The sequence below is a fragment of the Rhinolophus sinicus genome, linkage group LG10 (genome assembly GCF_036562045.2).
Source record: "Rhinolophus sinicus isolate RSC01 linkage group LG10, ASM3656204v1, whole genome shotgun sequence".
In the NCBI taxonomy this organism is placed as follows: Eukaryota; Metazoa; Chordata; class Mammalia; order Chiroptera; family Rhinolophidae; genus Rhinolophus; species Rhinolophus sinicus.
The window spans coordinates 30,140,052-30,166,931 of record NC_133759.1 but is presented as its reverse complement, the minus strand read 5'-3'; the positions used below and the strand labels follow the sequence as shown (position 1 = coordinate 30,166,931).

Below are 26,880 nucleotides of genomic sequence, written 5' to 3'. Positions count from 1 at the left end.
GAGATACAAATGTCTGGAAACCTCTGCATCGCCTGAAAGCCTTGTTAACCATCTTTCCATGTTTTCAGGTGAACAAATCATTCCGATATAGTTACGATTTCATTGCTAGACCCAAAGTATTTTTTCAGTTCAAGAAGAGTGACCACTCTGCGCTACTGCAGGTATTCTTTGACCAGCTATTCCTAAGTCAAGAAAAGTAACCAAGATGGTGCACAAGATGTCAAAAGAAAACAAGCCTGGGAACCTGCACGTGGAGCAACTAGTCCCTAAGCAAAATCAACCGTCTTTACCCCGGAGAGAGTCAGCCTTGAACTATCCGGCGAAGCCAACAGGCGAGCAAGGTCGTGACCCTAGGTCACGGCCGCCCGCACCGCGCCCGCCCAGCAGCGGTGAGCCACCTGTTAGGCCCGAGCCTCACCTGGCAGGAGAGAGCGAAGGCGCACACCCGGCAGCGCGCCGGACGCGGACGCCCAGGCGGGGAGCGCGGGACCCGCCCCTCTCGCGGCAGCGTCCGGAGGCGGCTGCGAGCCCCCCAGCGGCACGTGGGCTCACCCCAGCCCGGGTTTCGCTGACAGGAAGGTCGCCCGCGTTCCCGGCCTGACCGCCCCACGCGCGTCGCCGGGGCGACACACAGCCTCCCTCGCAGCCATAGCGCCTAGAGGGCGCCCAGGCGGCCCACACCGCTGGCTCGCTGGCCCGCCCGTCCCCCCTTCCTTCCACCCGGTCGGCGCGATCCCGCCTCGCCGCCCCTCACCTACCTGGTCACGGAGTTTGAGGAATGCCATGGCGGTGGCCTCCGCCGCCGCCCCGGCCCACCAATCCCGCCCAGTAGCCTCGGCCGCTGCCCGGGGCCAACGGGTCGGCGGCCGGTTGCGCTCAGGAGTCCGCGGATAGGGGGCGGTGCCGCCTCCCGAGCCACCAGCCGCGGCAACCGAGAGGTGAGGAGCCCGGCCGGTCCCGCCTCCTCCTCTGAGGACTCCCCGCCCTCTTCCTTTCTTTCTCTTTCCCTCAGCTGCCTCCACACGTAGCCGCCCCCGCCGCCGCTGTCGTCGCCGCCGCCGCCGCCGCAGCCACCGCCTCCTCACGCCCCCTTCCCGAAATACCCTGGCAGCCCCCGCGCCGCGCCGTTCCAGCCCGCGGCAGCGGCGGCATCCAAACTCCACTCCACAATATTACCACCACCGCCCGCCACGATTGGCGGCCGCGCGGGGGAGAGGCCAGAGTAAGCCGAGCGCCCATTGGCCACGCTACCGTGCTCGCTCGTGGCCCCCGCCTCCCGGAGAGGAGGTGCGGGGAGGAGGAAGCTGCGAGGGGTGGGCGCGGAGCTGCGGTGCGCGCGGGGCGGGGGTGTCGGGCGGGGAGCAGAACCGGGGGAGGGGCAGCCAGGTGCTGCTGGGAGCGCGCCTTGGGCGCGGTGGGCGGAGCCGGGGGCTGGAGGTGGGGGGTTCCGGGAAGGGGGTAGCGGCCCCCAACTCGCCCGTGGCCGCAGCGTGCAGATGCTCCGCAAAGCCAGGCGAGGTTGAAGGATCGGGGTTAGAGGCCGGAAGGGGCGTGAGCGATAGGCACCTGGAGGCTGCCGCCTTCCTGGGAGCGGCTAGGGGACTGGGGCAAACCCGGCTCGCACGTGGAGGGAGAGTGAGGAGGCGCCACTGGGTTTGGGGAGGATGAAGGAGCCAAGGGAGTGGGGTGAGGTGGCCACTGGGAGACTGCTGTCCTCCCGGGGGCGGCAGGCAGGGTCAAAAGGAGCGGGGAGCGGAGGGGGTGTGGGGGAGAGCATGAACTGGCCGGATCTTAAGCGTAGAAGAAGAATGACTGCCCCTCACTGGCACACGCCCCTCCGGATTGGGGAGGTTGAAGGAGGTGCGGAAGGGTGATAAGTGACGCCTGGGCAGCAGTAGAGGAGGGGGCCGATGCTTGGAACTCGCGGAAAGCAGCATCTTTGCAGCCAAACAGGTTGTGGCTGCCTGAGCCTTTCTCTACCCGCCGTCCCAATCCGAAACAACATTGTGGTTCTTTCCAAAATCCCCCTGCCAGGCTTGCGTTCCACCACCACCACCACCACCACCCTCGCCCTTTATTCTTTTGCATCTGAAGGGTTTCCCCTCCCATTCGAGAAAAATCAATTATTTTTACAAAAAAGAAAAAAAAAGATGTGCTGGATTTCCAGTAAATAGCATCTTTGGATGTAGAAAAGGAATGATTCCGTCACCCTGCTACACACGCCCCCACGCCACCTCACAGTTCTAAACGGCTTTTCTTGGCTTTTCTTTCTTAGGCAGCCGCACAGTTACCATTCCAGGATTGTGTAGGAGAAGACTGTTTTGCGCCTGTGTCTGTCCGCCCAGGCAGGTCCAACCTCTGGTTAAAAAAAGGTACAGATGGTTAGAACACAAATGTGTGACGTCAGGCTCGGTTTTAAAAAGTCCCCTGTTCCCTACATCAGTTGTGTCTCTTGGGACAGACTATTTAGAGGATCGATTTGAGTCTGATGGCAGTCAGGAGAAAAGGGGACCTATGCCAGAACTGTCAGTATATTGTGATGCTGTATTTATAACAAAAAGCTTATGTTTTAGTCCCATAAAAGAAAATATCAGTGCAAAATGAAACACACCGCCAAGTAATAATATGATCCTTCCAATATTCTTTGACATATCAATGCCTTGATTCTATAGAAACAATTTCTTACATTCCTCATCATAAATTATATTTTCTACTTAAAATGGAGTTCTCATAACTGTGTGGTAACATTGTCTTTGGTATGTCATTCCTCTTCATCAACTTCAGCAGATAAAATAGGGATAGTTTGTCACCCAGCCTCCACTTAGTTCAGTGAGGGTAAATGAGTTAATGTTGTGAAAGCACTTGAGTTCTCCAAAAGAACGGTGTTGTGATAATATTACTAGAGTACTTTTACTACAGATCACCTTTTAAATAATTACTCATGTGCTATATATAATACAGAATTCTATCTTAATCAAGGAGTATAAGAATTTACCCTCAATCATATATGAGCCTATTAAGCACTGTGCAGATCTGGCCAGGAATTAGTACATCCTGCTCTCCCCTGCCCCACCCCCAATAATCTCTCCTCTAGGTTAAAGTTCTAGAATTTTAAAGCACAACAAGAACCAAATTAGGAATTTGGGAAAGATTAACTTTTGGGAAAATACAAGTACATTTGGAAGTATGAATTTAAATTGTAGAGTATGCATTTTAATAAGTTTTATAATTGAGCTAATGAAACTTTCAGGGCTCTTCTGAAATTTTCTAATTAACAATAACTAATGAAAATGTTTTATAATTGTACTCTCTGACTGCCAACAGTGGGCTCTGAGTCCTCCCGGTAGAGGATGCTTAATACATAACACAGTTCTCACACTTCTTCACCCTTGACACCGTTTAACTTGCATCTTAAATTTACCATTTATAAAAACTACGCGTAACATTACCTGAACTACTTATATCACAAAATCAAATAAGATAATGATATGAAAAGCTGTGGGAACTCTGCAGGAGTTCAAATTTAATGTTATTATTGCAACAACTACATTTCCACAGCTAAAGGGTAACAATCATTCTGAAATATAGGAATAAGAAACCTATGTAATTGAATAATAAAATGAAATAAGATTCATGTTCAAAGTTTTATAATATTTTAAAGTCTTTGTTATAAGGTATTCCTGCCTACTATAAAGTGTTCAAATATTAAAGGAATCCATAGTATTGAAAAGTCCCATATCGTCAAAGCCAATGAGGCCAGGAATTTGAATGGTGTTAGTAATCTCTCTTACATCCTTATCTTCTTCTTCCTCCTTTTCTAAATATCACTTTCATTCTCTCTTACTATAGCCAGCAGCTCTACTCACATTTTAAGCACTCTGCAGTCATAAAAGAAACCTCATATTTTAAGTCTCAGGGAATGACTAGTCGGTTGGGTTAGGCCAGTGTGCCTATGCCTCAGCCAATCACAACAACCAAGGAATTGATGATAACTTCCATTGAGGATTAAGATATAAAATGGTGGGAGGAAAGATGTCATATAGATATGATCACCAGGGAAATTGCTATGAACTGGTGCACCACTCCAAATTTTAGTTGCTGTGCTACTGTGTTGGGCACTTGTCAGCATCTTATATTCTTTACCTCACGTAAGTTTTTCAATAACCTCAATAACATTTTTGTGTTGGAAAACTAGGGTCTAAAGAAGTTTGTGTGTCCATAGTTACCCAACCAATCAATGTCAGGGTCTGGATGCACGACGGCCTTGAAAGCCAGAAGTATAGCTTATGCGGTAGGAAAAAGAAAACTATTGATGACTTTTGAACAAGATAATCCCTATATTATAAAAAATGATTTTTATGGAGAGCCTGAAGTACATGGCAAATGCGTATAATAAACTGCCAAAGCAGCAAAGATAAGTTCAGAAACTTAGAGGATAGAATTAGAAGACCCAGTATACATCTGAAAGACTTTCTGGAGGAGAGAAAATAGAGTATGAAGGAAAGGTAATATCCATAGAGATAATGTGTGAGAATTTTTCAGACATGAAGCAGAACATGAGTTATCAGATCAAAGGAAAATGCTAAAACTCAAGCAGAATAAATTTTTAAAATTGAGGCCTGTCCTGTACATAGTAGTGACGTTACACAATATCAAACAATAAAAATATGTTAAAAGTTACCACTGAGAAATGTCAAATTATCCTAAAAGGAATGATAGTCATCCTGTCAGCCGATTTATCAGCAACACAAGGTTACAGAAGACATTGGAAAATATCTTCAAAGTATTGAGAGCCCAAACTGAGAAACTAGAATTCTATCCTTACCTAAACCATCTTTCAAGAAGAAGAATAAAATAAACACATTTTCAAAATTTAGAACTTACAGATGCTCATTGAAAGAAATACTAAATATACTCCAACAAGAAAAAAGCTGAACCCAAAAAGAATAAGTGACATTGAAGAAGGAAGGATAAACAAATAACTTAGGAAATACCTTGGTTAATCTAAATCAGTAGTGTTTTTGTTTTTTTAAGTACCAGTATTTTGGAATTTTAAAACTAGGTGAAATTAAAATAGTCGCCCTTAAAAAATATAGTAGATGATGCTAGAAGGGAGTTTTGAATAAAAGAATACACTCCCTTTTATTCAGAAGGAGTAAAATATTCCTTAACTTTAGATTTTGACAAGTGATTGTATTGGTTAAAGTTCTTTGTTGCAAACAACAGCATGCAAGAATTTCTTAAATTGATATATTCCCAGAGTTACTGGGAGAGCTAAAAAAAAAAGGCTTGGGCTAAACTTCTAGAAAAGTGCCCTAAACCATGCAACAGAACTAGCACTAGCATGATAAAGAAACTGCTTCTGCTCCCATCAAGTAGCAAATGCCAGGAGTTCAACTTTTCTTCATCTGTTCCTGTTGTCGGCGTCAATGCCACTTCTGTCAGAAACTTGATCTTGCAACCACTGCCACCTCCACCAACTGGATGCCTTTGCCTCTACCTGCATGAAGAGATTAGAAGCATATGCAGAACTTGTATCTTCACATGCCCATGGGTGCTTCTGATTGTAGAGCCTATGTCATAGGCCTGCATCCTAGCTGCAAGGGAGGCAGGAAGTTTGAGTTCTGAATTCAATTTTATATTGGGGAGATGGGATCAATAACCAGAGAATTATCCCAGATATAGAAAGGCTATTTAAAAGATTATGGCATAAAAAGAGATATAATAGTACCATTTGTGACAACGTGGATGGACCTTAAAAGTATTGTTTTAGGTGAAATATAATAAGATGGAAAAGGACAAAAAACATGATTTAACTCGTGGAATATAAAACAAAAAGTAATAAACTAACAAAATAAAAGCAAACTTATAGATACAGACAATAGAATGGTGGTTACAGAGGGGAATGGGGTGGGTGATGGCAAAGTAGGTAAAGGAGGTCAAATATATGGTAATGGAAGGAAACTAGACCTTTGGTGGTGAGCACAAAATAAAGTACACGGATGTCGAATTACAGTACACCTGTAAATTATATAATGCTATTAACCAATGTCACCCCAATAAATTTAAGAATAAAAAGATTATGACAACTTTAAATATGACAGAGTCCATTTCTGATATGCATATTAAACATTGAAGGATGTTCACCAGAATAAGAGAAATAGAATGTGTGGCTTCCAAAACAATAGAGAAAAGAAATGAGCTATAGAAAACTTACTCAAAGCTACTGGATTAGCAAGCAATAAAGAAGAAGGGAAAAAAAGCAAATTAAAAATATGATAAATCAGAAACAACAAATAAGATTGTAGAAAGAAGTCCAATAAATAACAATAAATATCAAGTCTAGGGATGTCCATTACAAGCAACACAACGAATATTCAGACTGGATTTAAAAAAGAAAAACAGCTATGTGCTGTTTGCAAGATATATGGTTAGAACATATTACCAAAAAGTTTTTGAGAAGTGTGATTTTTAAAAAAACTATACCAAGAAAATACTAACAAAAAAATTGTTCATCTGATAGCATTAATATCAAACATAAGAATTTAAGGCACGAAGGATTGATAGAGATAAAGAGGTGATAATATAGTAATCATAAAAGGACTGTCCACCAAGAAGACACACAGTCATAATACAATCGTGAACTTGTGTGCATTTAACCACATAAAGCAAAATTTGATGGAACTATGTAGAAAAATTGGCAAATACACCATCAAAAATTAATAGACAGACAAAAGGTTAGAATACCATAAAATCAATAAACTTGATATCACATGAGTTTATATATATGTACACACACATACACATACGTAATCAATAATAAAAAATAGTCCACATGACTCCTTCAAGACCCTAAATCCAGCCATTTTACAGGTGAATTTTACCAAACATACTGGAGATAATGCCTTTCCTTTGTTTTGTTACACAAAGCGTATAACCAAAATTCCTGATGCACAGGTGCTTCTCAGACACCTTGCCTTCCAAACCAACCTTCTAACATACCAAGTTTTTTGACAGGTGCATGTATTTGAACAACAGGGCCATTCAAAACTTTTATTTAGTCAAAAGCTCTTCCGAGGGGATATCTGCTTAACTTCTCCTAGTATCTTTCTGCTGGTGATGGCTCCTCTGTGATTGAAACACATGGAAAATGCATATAATAGACTGCATAAGGTAAAAATATGTAACAGTTGTATACATAGTATGATATAAACTCAAAAAGCGAAAAAAACAAACATCTAAATAGAAATAAAATTTTAAAGACTGGAAGAAAATATACCACAATATTAAACGAAGTTATCTTTGTATGACAAATATGAATCATTTCTTCTATTTTTCTGTATTTTGCCTATTGTATTGAATGAGAAATAAGTAGTTTCCAAATATATTGGTACTTTATGATTCCATTACTTCATTAGAATTAAAAAAACATGAGACATATAGAAAACAACTACCAAAATGGCAAAAGAAATTCTAAGTATGTCAATAAGTACATTAAATGTATTGGATTAAACACCCTACTCAAAAGAGAGAGAGCAGAAGGAATAAAATAGCAAGACCCAACTCTGTCACAAGAAGCGTGCTCTTTGTTTTCTGAGTTTGTGAAAGATTGGTATTATTTCTTCTTTAAACATTTCGTAGATTAATGGAAGCCATCTGTACTAGGGCTTTTGCTTGTGAGATTTTAAATTACTAATTCAATATCTTCACTTGTTATAGGTTGAGTTTGTTTCTTCTTAGTGTTGATCATTTATGTACTTCTTTTTGTCCTTTTTATCTAAGTTGTTTAATTTGTTGCCATTAAGCTATTGATAGTATTCCCTTATAATCCTTTTAATTTCTATAGGATTGGTAACAATAGACTGCTTTCTTTCCTTATTTTGATAATTAGTGCCTTTTTTTCTTTCTTTTTTTTTGGTCAGTCTACTTAAGAGTATGTCAATTTTGTTGAGCTTTTCAAAGAACCAACTTTAAAATTTTTTTCTCTATTTTTCTGCTATAATATTTATTATTTCATTCCTTCTGCTTGCTTTGGGTTTAGCTTGCTCTTTGTTTTCTAGTTTCTTAAGATGGAAGCCTAGAGGTTTTTTTTAATTTAAGACCTTCTTTTCTGGTATAGACATTTATACATTTCTCTTTAAGCACTGCTTTAGATACATCCCGTCTTCCAAGACTATTCACTCTACAAATATCATTGATAAGATAGCCTGAAACAAAAGAAACGTGAGAGGCACATGAGAATCATCTCTCAACAGAGAATTTAACCTTAAGAGCATGGACACTTCATCCATTTTAAGGCATGCGGTTTGGGGGAGTGAGGAAGATAAGATTATTGGGAAAGAGGCTGGTAGCTCTCTTTTGCTTAATTTAATTTTTTCCACCAGTGTATCAGTAGTTGAGAGTTATCAGGTCAGAGTAAGGACTGGGCATTGAGAGTGTGGGGTTTAAGTAGAGAGAAAGTCTAGAAGTGTGACTGAGGGTTGCCTGAAGAAATGAGGAATTACTGGGCACCGCTGAGGCCCCTCTTGTAATTGATGATCATGAGTTTAGATATCCAGCACAGTTATAATATTACTGTTTTAATCAGATTTGTTCCACTGCTTCGGTATAGAGACAGGGAAGCCAGAGAGTTGGTTTTAACCAGGATTAGAGTTCTTCCAGGTAAGCATGATAGAGAAAGAATGTGGCAAGGGAGTTGTAGATGTACACAAAGGAGTGATGACAGTGATTGACCAAGGAATCTAGGCTGGATGAAGAAGAGAGTGAGGACAGGAAGGACAGTGAAACATTGGTGGGGCCCACGGGTCAGAGTTCGTGGTGGTTGAAGAATGGTTGGAGGAGGGTGTTAGAATAAGTGAACTAGACGCCAGGAGGTGGTAGTCAAATAATGGAATGCATAAAATCAAGGTTTAGAGTTATGGTATACGAGCATGGAAATAGGTAGCTGAGGTGGGTGGAGGAAAAGATCATTGGGGGTGAGGAGTTCAGGAAACTAAGTGGCCAGAATGTCAGATGACCTTTTCAAACTCACTAAGAATTATTGTAGAGAGAAAGACAGTGAGCCAGGTGCTAAAATTTTCAACGAATGAGGGGCAGTAACTAGAAAGTTACAGATGATTGCAACATGGAGGGGTGGCAGGTGCTATGGACTGATGGCAAACTATTCCTTCATTTAATAAATATTTACTCATATGTGACCAACTAAGTACTGTCAGAGAGACAAATTATAATCACTGTCTTCAAGAATTGTATGAGCTAACTCGAAGCTAAAACATACACCCACAAAAAGCTGAACAACGGGGCAAACATTGCAATATGGTGAGGCCGAAAGAACACTGGCCTAAAGGTCGGAGGATCTGAGTTCTGGTTCCAGCCTGCCAATAATTAGCTGTGAGCTTGGGTAAATCACTTAACTTCATCAGGCCTCAGTTTCCACATTTGGATATGGATTACATGATTACCAAGATACCTCAGGGCCTAACATTCCATAACTGATAAAATAATACGCATTTCACAAGGAAGTTAGGAAGAATAAGCATGATTACCCAAATGTTATAGAAAGAGGAAATTGAACCATGAAGGACAACATAATTTGTCTAGCATCAGACTAAGTCAGGTGCATTGTTTATGTTAGATCATATAGGGTACAAAGTAGTTGCCCTGATCTGCGTCTGTTTCCTTCCACTTACACAAAGTTGTGTTTGTCTTTCCATTAGCTCCATTTGTTTGTGGTTAGGTCATGATTGGTTATGTCAAAGAACAAGGAAAGTACTATCAGAACCCATAACTGTAACACTGACGTTAAATGCAGCCCTGAAAGAATACATTTTTATAGGAAGCAAACAGGTGTGTTGCCCTCTAGAAAATGTATGTCACTCTGGAGTAATTAGACTGACGTACATTTCCCTGGTGGCAATGAATTGGTCCAGTAACTCTTGACATGAGCATAATGTTGGGTTGAGATTGGAGGTCAAAGTTTAGAACGATATAATTAGGGTATAGGGGACATAAAGGTTTTCCCTATATAACAAATTCTTCCTTTATAACTGTAATGTTACTGCTGTATTTTTTAGTATATTCAAGCACATTCGGTCATTCAGTTAACAGATATGCATTGAGATCCAATAAGCTAGGCACCATTGTAAGGGCTGGAATTATTATGGAGAGCAAGAGAGCTAAGGGCCCTGTCCTAGCTCCCTTTACTAATGTATGCTTAATGGGGCAGATGGACATAAATAAGAAGATGAATAAGATATTTTTCAGAGCATGATCAACTTTATGAAGAATATAAAATAGGGTAACAGTATTCCTTACCATACTTCCTCCATTTACAATGTAAATACCACAAGAGCTCGGACTTTGTAATATTCATCACTGTACCTTCTGTGCCTCCACAAAATTAGTGAATTTTAACTATGGGCTTCTTTAGATAGGGTTGTTAGGAAAGATATTTCTATGGAGCTACCATCTGAACTGAGACCTGAAAAATGAGGCGTTTACTCATGCGAAGATGGAAGGGGGAAGTGCAATGTAAAGGTCCAAGGAAGCAACTAGTTTAGCATGTTTAAGAATTGTAAAGAAGGCCATTGTGGGTGGAGGATTGTAAGGGTGGAAAGTCTATCATAAAGTGAGGTTGAAGGGAGAGTCAGAGGCTAGAATAATGTAGGAAGTTTACTCGGGCAGTCCTGTGGGAAATAGACTGAAGGCAACATGAGAGAAAACGAGATCGATTAGGAGATGGGAAGTGGTGGTGGCTGGCGCAGGGGAAGAAGTACTGACAAGTAGTTGAATTTGAGATCTTTTGTGCAGTTAGAACAACAGGACAAGCTGATTGGTTGGATGTGGGGTGTTAGAAAAAGAGAGGAGTCAAGAAATATTTCAATGTTTTGGCTTGAGTCCTGGTGATGCCAACTGGTAGGGAAACTAAGGGAGGAGCAGAGTTTTATCAGGGAAAATCCACGATGCAGTTACCTGAAGCTTATGGTGCCTATTAGACTTCCAAGTGGGTATGTAAATTCAGGGGTTCATACATGAATATGGCAAGATGTCAAAGCTGAAGGTATCCTTTTGTGAGTCATTGTCATTGAGATGCTGTTAAGCCCCAAAACTGAGAGAGATCACCAAGGAAGAGCATGTAGATAGATATGAGAGCCAAGGATTAAGCCTTGAACATCTGTCATTAGGATTCCAGTTTTGGCCTTTGGATAATGTGATATTTTATATAGAACTGCACTACCTACCAATTCAATCAGTCAGTTTTAAAACCCCATTTTGTCTTTCTCCTTTTCTCAGCAAGTAGTAGAAAGCTATCTTGGTGAGAACCTTTAATCGCACACATAGCAGCCCCCAGGACTTGCCAATATGTTATCAGATACATAGGGGAAGGCTCTGACCCCCGTTCCCCCCCAACCCCTGCCCCGTCCCATGCCTCCCTCCCAACATACAGTCTTAGATGACTCCCCCAGGCCACAGTCGTCCCTCCTTTATTCTCTTTTCCTCTGAACTGTCTATTCCTCATTATTGTCAGTACCTCTGTAGATATTCCTACTGGTACTGTTGTGATTTATGTAGAGCAGGTGCTTTAATCTGTGTTTGTTTCCCTCCACTTATTCATAGTTGTGTTTGTCTTTCCATTATCTCTGTTTGATTCTAGCTAGGTCTTGATTGCTTATCCCCACCTTCAACTACATTGTAACTTCTTCAAGGGCACGTTTTTCTCTTATATATCTTTCTGTCCTTGTCCTGTTCTGCAGTTTCCATTTAGAATGTAATTACAGCAAGATCTAGGACCTTGTCTGTTATGTTCACCACTGTACTCAACACTGAGCCTGGAACAGAGTTCTTGAATAAATACAAACAGAATGAATGGAAATAAAATAGGTGTTAATAGATTTATGTTCTAGATAGATTATCAAGTTCTTTGCCTGAAAGCAAGACTTTCTCCCTTTTCCTTGATAGAAGTTATCTCCACTTTGGATCCCCTTGAGCTGTAACACACACTTAACCCTAGGGTATGAAGAGGTATTTCACGCCTCACCACCTTTAGACTCTTTCTCCTGATTCTGCTGATACGGAAGCAGATAAGAATAGGGCATGCGTTATGGTGTGCATGCTGCCATGCATACAGTTGGGAGGTGTGGCAGATTATCTGCAAAGATGACCATCAACTATTTCTTTCATGTCTGTATGTATATGTTGCTCCTCCCAACAAGAGATGGAGTTTGTTTCCCTTCCTCTTGAATCCGGATGGCCTTGAGAGTTGTGGCCAGTAGAATGCTGCAGAAGTAATGTCATATGACTTTTGGGCCTGGGCTATAAGAGGCCTTACAACTTTCAGTTTTACTTAAGTCTGGGGATCTAGACACCATGTTTAAGAAGCTTGGAATTCTGGATGATCTGAAACCACATTGAGAGACCAGCTAGTGTCCAACCATTCCATCCATTGCAGCTGAGGTATGAAATATGTAAATAAAACCATCTTGGATTCTCCAGCTCCAGCCAAGCTGTCCCAGCCAACCAAATGGAACAGAGACAAACCATCACCAAGGAGCCCCACCCAAACTGCACAATCATGAGAAATAATAAATGGTGTTTTTAAACCACTGTTTTGGGGGTTATCTGTTATATAGCAATAGATAACTACAATAGGACCTGTTTCAGGATCCATTTTATGACAACACTTGTAGAAACACATTGCATTTAAAAGCAGAGCCTCTGCAATTTCTAGCAAAATTACAGATGTAATTATCCCTCGTCTCAGCAGTTTCCCTTCTAGGAATCTATTCCAAAGATGCCCTAGCAAAATACACAAAGAGATACGTTGGCTATTCATTGCAGCACCATTTGTAACAGCAACAAAACCAATTCAAGTATATTAGTAGGCTGTTGGTTGAATAAGCTTTGTAACATCTACGTGATGGCAGTAACACGCAGCTATAGGAAAGGAGTGAGGAATACCTGTGAACTGCCAGGCAGTGATCATCAGGACATAAGGTTGAGTGAAAAAAGTGAGGCAGAGAAAATCGTGTACGGTATGATATGCTGCTACTTAACTTCCTTTTTTTTTTAAGTGAAAGGATAAATTATAAAATTTTCAAAAGAAATTATTGCCTATTGAGAGAGGGAGGGAATAGGGTAAATGACATCACAGGAATATAATCTGCAAACTCTAGATTGGGACACTTTATAGAACAACCAACCCACTTTCTCAACAAATACAAAAGGGAGTTGGGGGCAACAGAATGGGAACCTAGTGTTTAAAAAGAGGGACTGAAGAACATATCAACCAATTGCAATTTATGAACCTATTTGTATTCTGATTTGAATAAATAAACTGAAAAAGTTCACCAGACAATGGGAACATTTAAACTGGTTGAATACTCAATGATATTAAAGATTTATTATTTAGGTGTGATAATGGTAGTGTGGTTATGTTCTTAAAAGAATCTTCATATATTAGAGATACACATTGATATTTTTTATGGATGAAGTGATATGACACAGAGTTGCTTGAAAATAATTACATGGATTGGTGAAGTGGGTGGTTTTAGATTAAACAAGATTGGCCATGAGTTGCTAATTATTGAATGTAGATGATTGGTTCATGAAGGTTCATTACATTGTCCTCTTTATATACTTGTATATTTGAAATTTTCCAAAATAAAAAGAAGTGTCTAAGACCCAGTGTTTCAAGGGCACTGAATCCATTTTGTTCATAATAGCACACTTCAGGTCCGTCACTCCAAGTAACAGCATCTATGTCAAATGGAAGTCATGTCTATAAAACCATGATGGGTATTTAGAACTGTGTGTGATTGACACAGTGTAAGTGAGTTTAAAGTTATAATGAATTCTCAGGAGGTCCAAGTGTTTCTGTGGTTGTGGTCCGTCCTTCCTGCTTTCCTTCTTTCCTTCCTTCCTTTCTTACAATTTCTTGTGTCATTGTTGACTCTTAAACTTAGGAAAAGTTTTAACTATCATGTGAATAATCTCCTTCTCTTCCAAACATGTATCATTCATTCAGTCAATCATTCAACACTCTTTGGTCGAGTGACTACTGTGAGAGGTCCTGGTGTTAGGGAGAGGATGCTGCTAGCTAACAGGTCTCTACGGTATTGCACACTTCTGTCAACACGTGTGCCCAGATGCTTGCAACACTGGAAAAATAAAGGGCTGTGGCAGAGGTCTATGACAGGGCAGAGGAGCGGCTTGGTTGCTCCGTCTCTAGTAGGAGATTCAGGGAGAAATCTTGGCAGAAGCCGTGTTGGAGCATGCTAAGGCACTGGTTCTGGGAAAGAATAACAACAGAATTGGGTTTGGTTCATTTTCGAGGAAAGATGTAACCTGATGCTTTTCACTTTACAAAATACCTTTCACTTCCAAATACCCAAAGCTTCTCATCTCCTTCCTTTACTGCAATGAATGATAGATATCAGTGGTTCTCAAAGTGTAGTGCCTAGACCAGCAGGGTGTCCATCCTCTGGTAATGTTTAGCAATGCAAATGCTGGAGCCCCACCCCAGACCTCCTGATCTGAAACTCTGGAGCTGGGCCAGAGACCTGTGTTTTAACAAGCCCTCCAATGCTCCTGACATTCACTCAAGTATGAGAACCCTGGTGTAATGAAAACCGGTGAGGGTTACATAAATGCAGTTTATAGAAGGAGAAAGAAGCCTGTCCTTTTCTCCGAGTTAAAAAAAGTGCTTATAGGAGAAATTTTGAGAGAATCCAAAGCAGAAAAATAGTTTATCTTGGCCGAGTTTCTGACAGAGTAGTGGTTGTAGAGACCAGTGTTCCACAAAGAGAACCACAGATTCCAGGCGGGGTAGCTGCTGTCCACCGCTGAGGAGCAAGTGCAGACTAGAGAGAGAGATCTAAGACATGGGGTAATCAGGCCCACAGTCTCCTCTGAGATACCAATCGTTGGCCAGAGATGACTGAGGCCAAGAGCTAAATACAAAGATCACCCTCAGATAAAGCTGTATGATAACATTTTTGTAAAAATGTGTATTTTCATGTTTCATATGGCTACTAGAAATTTAAAATAACCTATGTAGCTCACATTCATGACTTGCATTATATTAGCACTGGTCTATAAGGTATATATAAAATGGAAGCTTTGCACGTGACAAAATTTGACCCTTTTTTTTCTCCAGCTCTGAGCAGGAGAGTGGGTGTCCAGAACCACAAAATGTCATTTCTTATTCATTTGTCATTTATGTTTATATTGTGAAGATAGTTCAATGATACTAGCCATAAAAATCATGCGGTAAACATCTCTTATATCTTTGCTCACAAAGCAGTTTTTTTATTTTAGAAAATAGACTTTCCTATCAGGAGAGCATGCGTTGCTAGATAAAAACTAGAACATATAATAATTATATACCAATTACAGCCACGCCCACTCCTTCCCCTCCCCCCCATCTTGACTGTTTCACATCGTTAATTAATCAGGACATTGTTTCCTCTTGATCCCAGACACAGCACTCGGGTCCTTATCCACAGAGGGCTCTGGAGAAGCTATGTAGCCAGTGAGAAATGCAGCCATGGTGTGAACCTAGGCCTGCCTGACTCCGAAGACCAAGTTTCCTCATTATACCAAGTGGGTCCCCACGTAATAACGGGTACACGTTTATAGTTTTAGTTCTAATTCAAGTGAGTAAACTGTCCTTCTGCTTTATAAATTAGTATCTTATGCATTTGGTTGGCACAAGTCCATCCCTGAGAGGCCCAAAACCTTTTGATATGCTGGCAAATCTGAATACGATCTGCCCTTACCCACTAAGAGCCAAGCTCTAGGCCAGGACAGGCCTGTACGGAGCACACATGCTCGCGCTCCTCTCCCTTAACTACGCCTGACGTTGCTAAGCAATCGCAGTGTTCTTCTCTGTTGAGCCCAGACGTAGCCTCCACGTCATTGTCAACACAGCGCTCCGGGGCGTCACTGCCACTCGACTCATGAGACTGTGGAGTTGCTGACCTGGATGAGAGTGACCTAACAAAACCGCTCTCCCTCCCTGTCCAGCGGGCTTTCTTCCGGGGAAACCCTGACCTCTTTTCTTTCTCCAGAAGGGTAGATACCGTTGGTTCCACTACCAACCCAGAGTTCGTGGTGCACAAGTTAGACCTGGGGAAGAACAAGGGCATGTTAGGAAGTCAGTATTGAACAGAATGGGAGGATTCATCTTCCATGGTTTTCTATGCTTCCAGAGGCAAGCTCCAGAGGTTTGTATACAGTGCCCTTGATTTAGTACTCACCGGGAAGTTTTTATATGGAATTTACAACAATAATTATAATCATAATAATTTCTGTATCGGGATTATTTTGGCTACGAATAATGCAGAGGGCACCAAAAAAAAAAATGTATACACATTTTAGGAAAGGAAAAACTGTTAATTGCCATATTCAATATATACCAATAATGAAAGATAAATACAAGTCACATTTGACTTCTGCAATTACAAGAAGTGCTCAAAGTGGTTACCATCAGCGTCCACACACTTCTGATGATGGTGAACTACTGTTTGAGCATAGATAACATCCCTTAAAATGTGTATACATTTTTTGGGCACCCCCAGTATATATGTATTTTTCATATTCAGAATGTTAACACTGCTGCTACTCAAGAAACTATGCAGCCAGAGGCAAACTTATCAACATAAATGACAGTATGACAAAAAGGATGATGTCCCAGAGGAAGTGGCCATGGGAAAACTTTCACATTATAGGAACTCTAAAGGATAGTTTCCTGAAAGTGCAAAGGATAAAATGTTGGAAGCGGATCTAAACTTAGAAAGGACATGGCAATTTGCCAAGGCATAGAAAAGATGCTCTGAAGGTAAACATTGTATAAACTACTCTTGATAAAAATTTTACAAAGAAATAAAATAGTGTTTCTAATGTCATAAATAACAATCAAGTCTTAGTTTTCCTATTTTTAAACTATGCATCACTGTACATTTATAAATGGAAGTAAGAGTTTTTTAATATTGTGGCAAAATTTTTTATGAAACTTGTCATTCTTCCTGTTGATTAGTAAGAGTACTTCGCAGTTGCAGCTTGCGTGGTCTTTTTATGCCCCTGCAGTACCATGCAAAGTGAGGACTACCTATACATGGGTAAAACAAGAAGAAATTCAAAATGATAGACTTGTACTGATGCTTTAGCAATGTAAGTGTATTTTAAAGTATGATTGGAGCTTGAAGAAGATAAGAGATGCAATAATATTGTAGACATATCTGCCAGTGCAAACCAATAACTCACGTAGCTAATTCAAAGGTATGTGGTACATTTGATTATTTGGGTACTCATTTGCCTGGAGGGTGGGACTATAGAAAGGAAAGGATGGTGAACAGGTGTGAATCACCATTTAACGTCTCATCCCTGGGAATCATGGCAGCCAATGTCAAACTATCCTAACATTTGCTTCCTTCAGGAATGAGTCTGCACGAATTAGGAGGGCATTGGCTGCAAGTACATCAGGCTCCAGCTCCTTTTGCTGGGCATTTCTCTTGGCACTGCTTTCTACTTGCATACTGGCTCCATTTCAAACTGGCAGCAAATCATGACAGCTGTACCAGGCATCATCACATCCAAATGCCACGTCGTCCAGAGGCAGATAGGGGCTGTTTCTTCCAGAGTCTCCTTCTCAGCAGTAAAGAGAAGCCCTCCAGCCTATTGGTCAGAACTGGACCACATGGCCACTGACTGTATCAGTCAGGGTTTAGGATGGAAAACCAAAGCCACTCTGTGCATTCTGGATATAAAGGACTTAACACAGAATTGGGGGCATACACAACTTCTGGGACAGCCGGGAGAGCAGAGTTCAGAAAGTCTATCCTTGAAGATCAGAGGAGTTGACCCCGAAAGATCTTAGCCCGAAACACCTAAGTGTAATTCCTCGAGTTTGTGCCAGGAAGTTGCTGGGAATCTGCCCACCGATACAATTATAACCATCTCTAGAAGAGGAACACCATCCTCTTTGCAAATCTTGCCCTCTTGTGAGCAATCATCTGAAACAGGACAGAGAGGGTGATTCTGGGAAGCATGGTTCCTAGACTTAGAAGGAAACAGTGATGGCAACATACAATCCACCACACCCACCCCTAAACCAGCCCCTGCAGAGGGGAACGGGCCACTAGGATTGGCTTGGGCCCATTAGGATTACTCTTTGGTGCTGGGGGTAGGGTAAAGTCACTCTCAACTGTATTACTTGGGGGAGGATTGACTCCCCCTTCCCCTCCCAAATCAGTGCATGACTAAATGAGGAAAAAGCTGTTTGAACAACCAGCGGTACCTGCCACATGCTGTTTCATACCGTAATCATAATTTTCTTTGCAAATAAACATGTGTTACCAAAGTAGCTAGCTATATATTTTAAAGAAACATGCTCTATGACATTCACCATGCATACCTGTGATTACTCGCAAAGTACAATCTCCTGCAAAGCAGGTCAAATTCCAGGCTAAATTGTAAAATTACAGTCAGCTGATTAGTAATTTATAGCATTATGGCATTTAGTAAAAAAGTGAAAGCTTTTAGAAAATCCTTCCATTAGCTCTTCTCCAGATAACCAGCCAGCTTTAATCTGCTGCTTCTTTATATGCCTTACCAGTACCGTGAGCCCATCCTAGATTTAAGGAACTTATTTGCAAGGCTCAAATGTACAAGATCACTATCCCTTCCTCCTGCTGCTCATCTTCCTGATCTCCATTTGGTGGTGGTTTTACATCCCAGCTAATGCCATTCCAGTTTCCTCAGACAGTGTGGGACAGGTTTGCCCCTGGGAAAAGGAAAGCTGATGGCTATGAATCCATCTGGGGGGCCGAGGAAAGAAGACAAGTGTCAAGGATGCTAATTTCTGATTTTCTCACCAGGGCTGTTTACAGTAAATCCTTTTTCTAAGAAAGCCCTGAAGATGAGCCTGTGAGGTCCGGGGTATCAGGAAAATTATATATGTACAGGTGCCAGGGTGTGGCTTCAGTTCTAGAAGGGCACCACAGCTCAGCATTTCCTCCCACATGCCTCTTCAAATACGCAAGCTACATATGTATTTATAACTGCAGTAAAAAAGTGAACTTTATTAGCAGCAATAACTATAATAATGCCAGCAATTGCACTCTGCAGAGCAGCCAGAGACTATGGGCACCAAGAGTGTGTTCAGTCAAATCACGAGCAAGTGTAGATGCCTTATGAGTCACTAACTGGGCATAAATCAGGAAGGCGGAAGGGCTAGAGCTGACTGTCACTGCGAGGGCACTGTGGGTGTCCAGAGAACATGTCCAAATGCTTCTTCCAGGGAGTTGTTGTGTCCTTGAGGTTAGCCACTTCATCATGCATTTTTGTGTCCACCCATCCTGGTCGCAGCTCTCAGTAAATGTTTGTTGAGTGAATGAAATGTTGACCCTGGAACGCACAATGGCTCCTGAATTGTTCTGTGTGTGTGCACATCTCCCCTTCGTATTCAAACATCTCTCCTCCATCAGTGGAGCCACAGCTGTACAATTGAAGAGCCCCACTCGTAATCACTATGAGCCAATGAGGCTCTAAGCCTGTGGTTCTCAACCTTGGCTGCACATTAGAGTCACCTGGGGGATGTTTGAAAATGTCAGTGCTCAGGCCTTACTTCAGACGACTTACAAGCAGAATCTCTGGGGCTGAGGCTCAGACATCAGAACTCGGAGGTTGAGAAACACTGCTCTAAGCTAATGCGGAAACTGCTCTGGTTCAGCAGTCAGGAGACCTGCAGTCTATCCCTCAGGATAAAAAAGCACCAGTGCCACTTTCACTGAGGCCCTAAGTGCAGACAGAAAAGAAGTCATTCTGATGGGACTTAGGAATGTGTTTTTGTACTCATCTGGAATTTGAGGAGGGGAGGGTGTGTCACGTGTCTTGGGAATACATAACACTCCAAAGAACAAAACGATGCCATGCTGTGAAATGAAAGGGGAAGCCATTGAATATCCTGTCCTGCCCTGGGTAATGACCCCTCTCCAGTCTTCAAACCCCCCCCACCACCACCACCACCACCACCAGCACCACCACCTCTGCACATGTGAACTCCTACTCACTCTGCCTGCAGCCCAGCAGCCTCAGTCCACGGGACCTGCGTTCTCCCTGAGGACCTGGTACCATTCTTGAGAAAGGTTGGGAGACAGGTAGGTTTCTGTTGTTTGGATTTGTAGACATCTTTGGGAGAGGGGAGTGGCTGAGCTGGCACTGGGGGCAGGGGAGCTGTGACTCAGGGGAAATTCTAAGCTGCTACAAGCTGCAGCAAGTGTGTGTCAGTGGGAGGTGAGAAAGGCAAACAGAGGACTGTAAACCCTGCCAGGAACCTGCCTAGCGGATAATCAAAACTTGACTATAAATAACTAATGGAAGGATGAATGTGTTAGTGAAGTTATTTTCTAAAGCAGTATATAGGCAAAATGAATGCTCCCCTTGAGCAAATCCTTAAGCTGTTCCAGAAGGCCAAGTAAAAATACAAAACACCTGTCTGCTGGTGGTACCTTTACATAAACAATTTTCCCAGATAACTGAAAGCTACCCCCATCGATGTCAAAAACCTTGACATTTTAATTGTGTAAGGGAAGTCTTTCTAGAATGGATTATATACTTCCCAGAGATGGTGGTGAATAAAGTGCATAGTCATTTGTTGGCTTGTGGTGGTCCAGGAAGCAGAACCCGGATTTCCTTCTGAACCACCCTTTTCATGCACTTTCAGTCAGGCTCCCGGAGTGGAGCATGAGACCTAGGCTGAAGGCCATCAGAGCGTCTTGTTTCTCCTGGCTACAGGCCAGGGGTTCTAATGCATGGGCTTTGTGACAACTATTCCCCTTGCTTCGGGCCCTCTCTGGCTCCCATGCAGTCAGATATGTTTTGAATAGATACAATTACTGCAAGTCTGGCCACTATGTAAGTAGAGAGTACTGAAATGAATTTATTATTATTTCTTTTAGTGCTCTTAAAATTCACTTTGGTTTCTGAATACTTTCAAAAGACTCATAAAACTTCCTATTCCATGACCTGAGACTATACTGGAGAAACAACTCAGGAAAGTAACCTAAAATAATCCATACCTAGTTTCAGTCTCATTTCTCAAAATATTTTGTGCACAATCCTATCCTGCTTTGGTGCCCTAGACATTGCAATATTGACATATCCAGACTGGCACAATGAAAGTAAAACAAAGGACCAAACCTTTTATCCTGCAGTCGGTGTTTATGAGACTTGCATTATTACAGACCTTAAAGAAAAAACTGTGTATTGTGGAAAATTTTGTACAAAACACTGTGTACCTGACTCAATTGTGAAACTCCCCCCAGGCCTAATGGTTTAGAATTGTGGGTGAAATTAAGCCCACTGATGGATCAAATTCCTGTCCTTGGTTCCTTTGCTGAGCTAGTGAAGGGAGGGGGGACGCTGTCAGAGTCTACCACACCAAGCAAGGCATGACAAGAAGAGAGGAAGCAGCCCAGTCACTCCCCGCTGTACAGACATAAGTGTTGGGAAGACAGCCCTGTAAGACTCACTAGGCCCTATTCGGAGGGCCTCGCTATTATAACCCAGAATGACACATGAGGGTCACAATTACAACTTTGTGTTATTAAGTTTACAATTATGGCTACATGTTTTTTGTTTTGTTTTGTTTTGTTTTGTTTTCCTCCAAGGTGGGGAAGTGTGCAATACATTTCAGAAAACTACATCAAAGAAGGGTTAGGTATGGACATTTAAAATGGCAAATTTGAATTATCTGAGAAAACTCACTTAAACAGATTCCTCAATTCCAATTAATAAGATGGAAAATTAAAAAGAGGAGACCAAGCTTTAAGTTCTAGTTATGTTATTAATCAGCTATGTCTGGGAGCTCAGTTTTCATATCTTTAAGCTGGAAAGGCCTAAGTTTACACTCTCCAACATGGTAGCCACTTGCTATGTGCAGCTCTTTAAATTTAAATTAATTAAAAATAAGATCCACAATTCAGTTCCTCAGACACATTTCAGGGGCCCACTAGCTGACATGTGGTAAGTGCCTATTGTCTTGGAGAGTGTGGAGTTAGAACATCTCTGTCATCACCAGAAATCCTGTTGGTCTGCGCTGATCTAGGTCCTGAGCTAGAGCACTGATCTAGAGGAGAAAATGTTTCATCTGCCTGTTGGTTGATCATAGTAATAGAAAACATCTCTGCGTTGTCTGCTCAGGCTGTGAGCCACCCCTACCTTCTCTGAGAACTGCTCCCCACTACACAGAAGTGGGCACTAGACAGCTGTTTTGCATACGGCTGCTTCCCTTTTGATTATGACTGATTGGACCAGGAGAGGTCACCTGACCCAAGCACAGTCACTCAGAGCCTCTCCCTCAGGAATTTGATGCTGAGATTCAGATACAGGTCTCTGTAGGAGACTGTAATTGGAAAAAGGAAACATGAGTGCTGTGAGTGGCCACATGACCTCAAGAAGATTGGAGATGCAGAGAAAGCCTGACTAGAGAGAAGAAGTGAAACAAACAGGCAGAAACATGCTTAGATAAGGGACAACGTCCTGATGGCTTCTTGGTGTCAGGTTCCTGAGACCTGGTTCCTGCATTCTTGTGCTTGACTTTTTGGGGACACCCTTGTACGCGTATGTTTGTATGAAATTCCTCCTTATTTGCTCAAGGTGGCCCAAGTTGGGTTTTGTAACATGTAACTGAAGAGCCCTGTCTAAATCGGTAATAGTTTCCTAGAGTTGAGAAGAACTCTGCAGCTCTATTCAGACGCAGCAGAATATAGTGACTGATGGATGATGTAGTTTCATGAGCACAGGTTGGAGGAGTCGAGGCATCCAGGCTAAATATTTGCCATTCCTGATGAGTCATTTTCTGCAATAATCTTCCTTTCTCAGATTCCTTTTGTTTCACTGGTGAACTCTTAGTTGTTTTTTATTTTTATTTTTTCTGATCATACTGGATGAATAACATGTTATTGTTTCATTGTCTAATGTTTACTATTAAGTGTTTCCATCAGTGAAATAAACTATAATGACACTGGCAGACCTCAGAAAGAGAGATAATAAATTAAGCATCAGAGACTCCAAATTTTACATAAAATGTGAACTCTAAATCCAACAAGCTTTCAGTAAAATGTGATTTTCAGTAATGCCAGCCAAATTCGCTAGGGATGGTATCCTACAGGTTTTAAAAAAAAAATTATCAGAAGGATAAAAAAAACTCTAAATGATGTCAAATTTGTCAAGGAAAAGTACAATTAATCTAAAATAGCTTTCTTTAAAGAAATTTAACCGACATTTGCTTATTTAATTTTAATAATTATCATGTGTTATGTTTGACCTATGAGCTTTACCCTTTCCCCATATGACAGTTATGATCAATTATATGAAAACTGAGGCAGGAAATTAACTTAAAAAAAAGATGACCAGTGTGGGGCCAGAGGCAATAGCTACAAGAATGCAGAGATAGGGCAAGGCTACATAACAAGCCAGGGAGAGTCCACGCCTGAACCAGTGGTCCAGAGACAGGTAAGATTGTTTGTCAAAATGCACACAGATATAATAGTTCAGAAAGGCAGGAGATCAAAATCATTCAGGGTAACCAACCACAAGGAAGACCTTGCTTAAGAACAGATTGGTGTGAATGAGAGACTTAGCAACGAAGCAATTCTTTCTCTTATACAGCCAGGCTTTTGCATCTTTTACCAAGAGGCCTCCTGTTAACTATCCTCCCTCTATAATCATTGTGGTGGACAGACCCTAATTTTACCCATTTTAATGCCCTGTATAATCTCCTCCCTTTTAGTATGGGCGGGACCAGGAACTTGCTTCTAACTAAAAGAATATGGCAAGGATGATAGGCTATCACACTCGTGATTATGTTATTATACACATACGAGCACTCAGGATCTTGAACACAGGACACTTGTCTTGCTACTTAGTATCCACTGAATCCCAAGAGTGCTGTCTTAGGTCAGGTTCTCTGGAAGCAGAGCCTGAGACAGTCTTTTCAGTGCACAGAGGTTATTGAGGGATGCCCTGGAAAGAAACCAGGGAGTGAGGGGAGCAGGATAGGCTGTGGAGTGAGCTGAGGAGGGAGGTGGGCTCAGGTAAATTCTAGCCTTGGCCAGATCCATGGGGACTCTGTAATGTAAAGTCCACTATAGAGTTGTTCCACCTTGAAGACAAGAGGACCAGGCTTTTGTGCCCCTGTTTCATCACTCATCAGATGCTTGGGGTGAGAGTGGAATGACAAATCCCCCAAATTTCTATGGGAGACAGTTCATCCCACAGCAGGTGTCTTGTCGAAAGAAGGCCATAGGTGGAAGTTTTTAGCCAGAGCACTTGCAGCAGCTGGAAGTAAAGGAGGTTTGGACAGGACACCATCAGTCTACAGTGACCAGGCCAGAACTGGAATATTTTATTATCTTCTGGCAGTTTGGTTTTACGTGTGGAATCACAGTGAGCAGGCTGGACGGTGTGGGGCCACAGGGCTCTCTTGCATAGGGTATTGAGATTTAGAATCTGAACAGGTCAGGCATTCTTCCTTGGCCTTTACTTCCTGAGTGACATTAAATCTTAGCTTTCTGCATCACACTTTTCGGCTGACAATGAAAAGTGTGAAAAAGGAAAAGCAAAGAGACTGAGTCCCCCAAAAGAGGTATTAACCCCAATACCATGACCCAAAATAAAGGAAATTCTTGTCCTTCGTTCATTCCCCCAAGGAATATTCTGTTGAGTGCCTACACTGGGTCAGGCACCGTGAGAGGCTGTGAAGGCAATTCCAAGACCATGTTGAGCAATGGCAGCATGACTAAAATAAGTGCTGCTGCAGGGTTTGTGGTGTCCACAAGAAGGGACAAGCCAAGAGAGGTGGGGCTTGGAGAGAGTCTAGGTCAGCAGGGAGTGCTGAGAAATACAGCAACAGGCCCCAGCTAGCCTGCCAGGGACTCCAAGGAGAGCGTTGAGGTCAGCCTGAGACACCAGCCAAGTGGCAGTGTCTGAATAAGCACGTTAAGGTCACTGTTCAGAAGCCCAGGCCAGGGAGAAGGGCTCAGGCAGATGGAGACTGGGCACAGAGGTGTGGCACTGCCAGGTGCCAGGTGAAGGAAAGTGATAATGGATTTAGCACCTAGTGCTTGCCAGGTACTTTGAATACATTTATTCCTCACAATAACCTTGCAAGATAAGAATGAGGTTCAGAAAGATTAAAATAGTGCCTCTCAAACTTTAATGAACACGTGAATCACTTGAGATTGTGTTAAAATGCTGATTCTGATTCAGCATCTCGGGGTAGAGCCCAAGATTGTACATTTCTAACCATCTCCAGGTGACGCTGATGCTCTCGGTTCACAGATCCTACTTTGAGTATCAAGAGGTTGAAACCCTCACCATCAAGTCAATGCTTTTATTATTATGAAGGAAAAGGTAGAGAATGAAGGGCAGGGAAACAAAAGTAGTCTAGTTTGAGAGCCTAGTCTTTCAAAAACAGTCATGGTCTTAACCCTGGACCATGGTTGTCTACCCTCCTGGGTGTGGGTAGGTGTGCGCAAGGAAGTCTCCTGCCTTGAAGAGGGCAGTGGCCCACTCGGGGTGCTTGGTGGGTATTGGGGGGAGCTCTAGTAGTTCTCCTGGAGTAACTTACCCATTTCAATGCATCTGATCCAATATATTTTAGTCATTGTTCATACATGACTTATGGCTTAATGATCAGTTAATTTGGATAACATATATATATATATATATATATATATATATATATATATATATATATATGATTACATATTGTGGTAGAGATTACTTTTCAGTAGCTACTTTTAAGTTAACCTCGGAATAAAACCAAATCCACTTCTCAGAAGTTCTCTTGACCTTTTTATTTTCTAAATGGTTTTTTCTTTATCTAATACCTTCTCATGGGCCTTATTGTTGCGTTTCATCCTCTATCTCATTCTGGATTATTGGTGCAAAGGCTTATTGAAACATTTCTTCGTTTTTAAAATTGTGATAATAAGAATTGTAATAAAACTGTTTTTCAGAAATCTGCATGGCTCCAGTGTGAAGCTGAGTATGAACCATGCCTGGGCAGTGGAGGACAGGAAGTTACAGACTGAGAGAGACAAGTGTGGACCAGATACTGCATCCTGGTGCCAGTGGCACCATGGCCTCCTGAAAAACAACGGTCTGTGAGGGCCACACCTTGGGCCTCTAACTGTCAAAGGAGATGCTGTGAGAACAGACTCTGGAGCCACATTGCTTGGATTCAAATCTTGACACTGGCTGGGTGACCTCAGGCAAGTTATTCTACTTCTCCAACACTCGCTTTTCTCATCTTTAAAATTGGAAGAATAATAATACCTACCTGATAGGGCTGTTGTGAGGACTAATTGAGTTAATCCATGCAGTGAATTTTAGAACCCCCTATATAGTAATCATTGTATATATATATATATATATATATATATATATATATATATATATATATATATATATATATATATATAAAGAAAAATTGAAAACCCTGCAGGGCTAGTATCAACCCAATGAGGATTTTTACCCAAAAGTGAAAATAGATAAAAATAGAAGGAAGCATAGGCAGGTTGTGGGAAGTCAAACAAATAACAGGAACTATAATAAAGCGGGTTGGGAGGAAGTGTATCTCTCTGCAATGTATTTTTGCATTTCAGTCCCACCATGAATCAATCAAACCACTGTGGTGAAACTTGCTATCATTAAACTGGTGAATATTTATTGACAACCTGCTCTAGCTCTCCTGGGGAGAATCTCTCATGATTTCATGCTCCACCCAGTTACCATTTAAAACTTTTCCAAAAGAGAATTCAGTTCACTTGATGTTGGACTAAATATTTGAGATGTTTTAAAAAGCCATTTCAACTC

General features: G+C 41.9%; 2 protein-coding genes across 6 annotated transcripts in view; one reads left to right on the top strand and one right to left on the bottom strand.

The window, feature by feature from the left end:
• ANKRD28 (ankyrin repeat domain 28) overlaps positions 1 to 1,163 on the bottom strand; it is a 149,589-nt gene extending 148,426 nt beyond the window's left edge. For 4 of the 5 annotated variants that reach the window (XM_074312813.1, XM_019725990.2, XM_019725989.2 and 1 more), the window contains exon 1: positions 759 to 1,114. Coding sequence is in view for 2 of the 5 variants with exons in the window: in XM_019725989.2 (XP_019581548.1) it covers positions 759 to 785 (27 nt within the window). In the remaining 3 variants the exon portion in view is untranslated. Of the gene's footprint in view, positions 1 to 758 lie in introns of all 5 variants that reach the window. The other variant, XM_019725988.2, reaches the window with a different exon arrangement.
• LOC141567337 (uncharacterized) lies at positions 784 to 26,398 on the top strand. The gene is made up of 4 exons (XM_074314082.1): positions 784 to 865; positions 1,013 to 1,330; positions 2,276 to 2,372; positions 26,022 to 26,398. The coding sequence occupies exons 1-4, from the start codon at positions 784 to 786 to the stop codon at positions 26,170 to 26,172; spliced, it is 648 nt and encodes a 215-aa protein (XP_074170183.1). The 3' UTR covers positions 26,173 to 26,398.
• The last annotated feature ends 482 nt before the right edge of the window (positions 26,399 to 26,880 follow it).

Bases quoted from the DNA above. Each gene is read 5' to 3' on its own strand.
- LOC141567337 (XM_074314082.1), top strand. From the start codon at position 784: ATGGCGGTGGCCTCCGCCGCCGCCCCGGCCCACCAATCCCGCCCAGTA. The intron at 1,331-2,275 runs GTGCGCGCGGGG...TTTCTTTCTTAG, and splicing joins GGGGTGGGCGCGGAGCTGCG to GCAGCCGCACAGTTACCATT. The intron at 2,373-26,021 runs GTACAGATGGTT...ACTGTTTTTCAG, and splicing joins CAACCTCTGGTTAAAAAAAG to AAATCTGCATGGCTCCAGTG.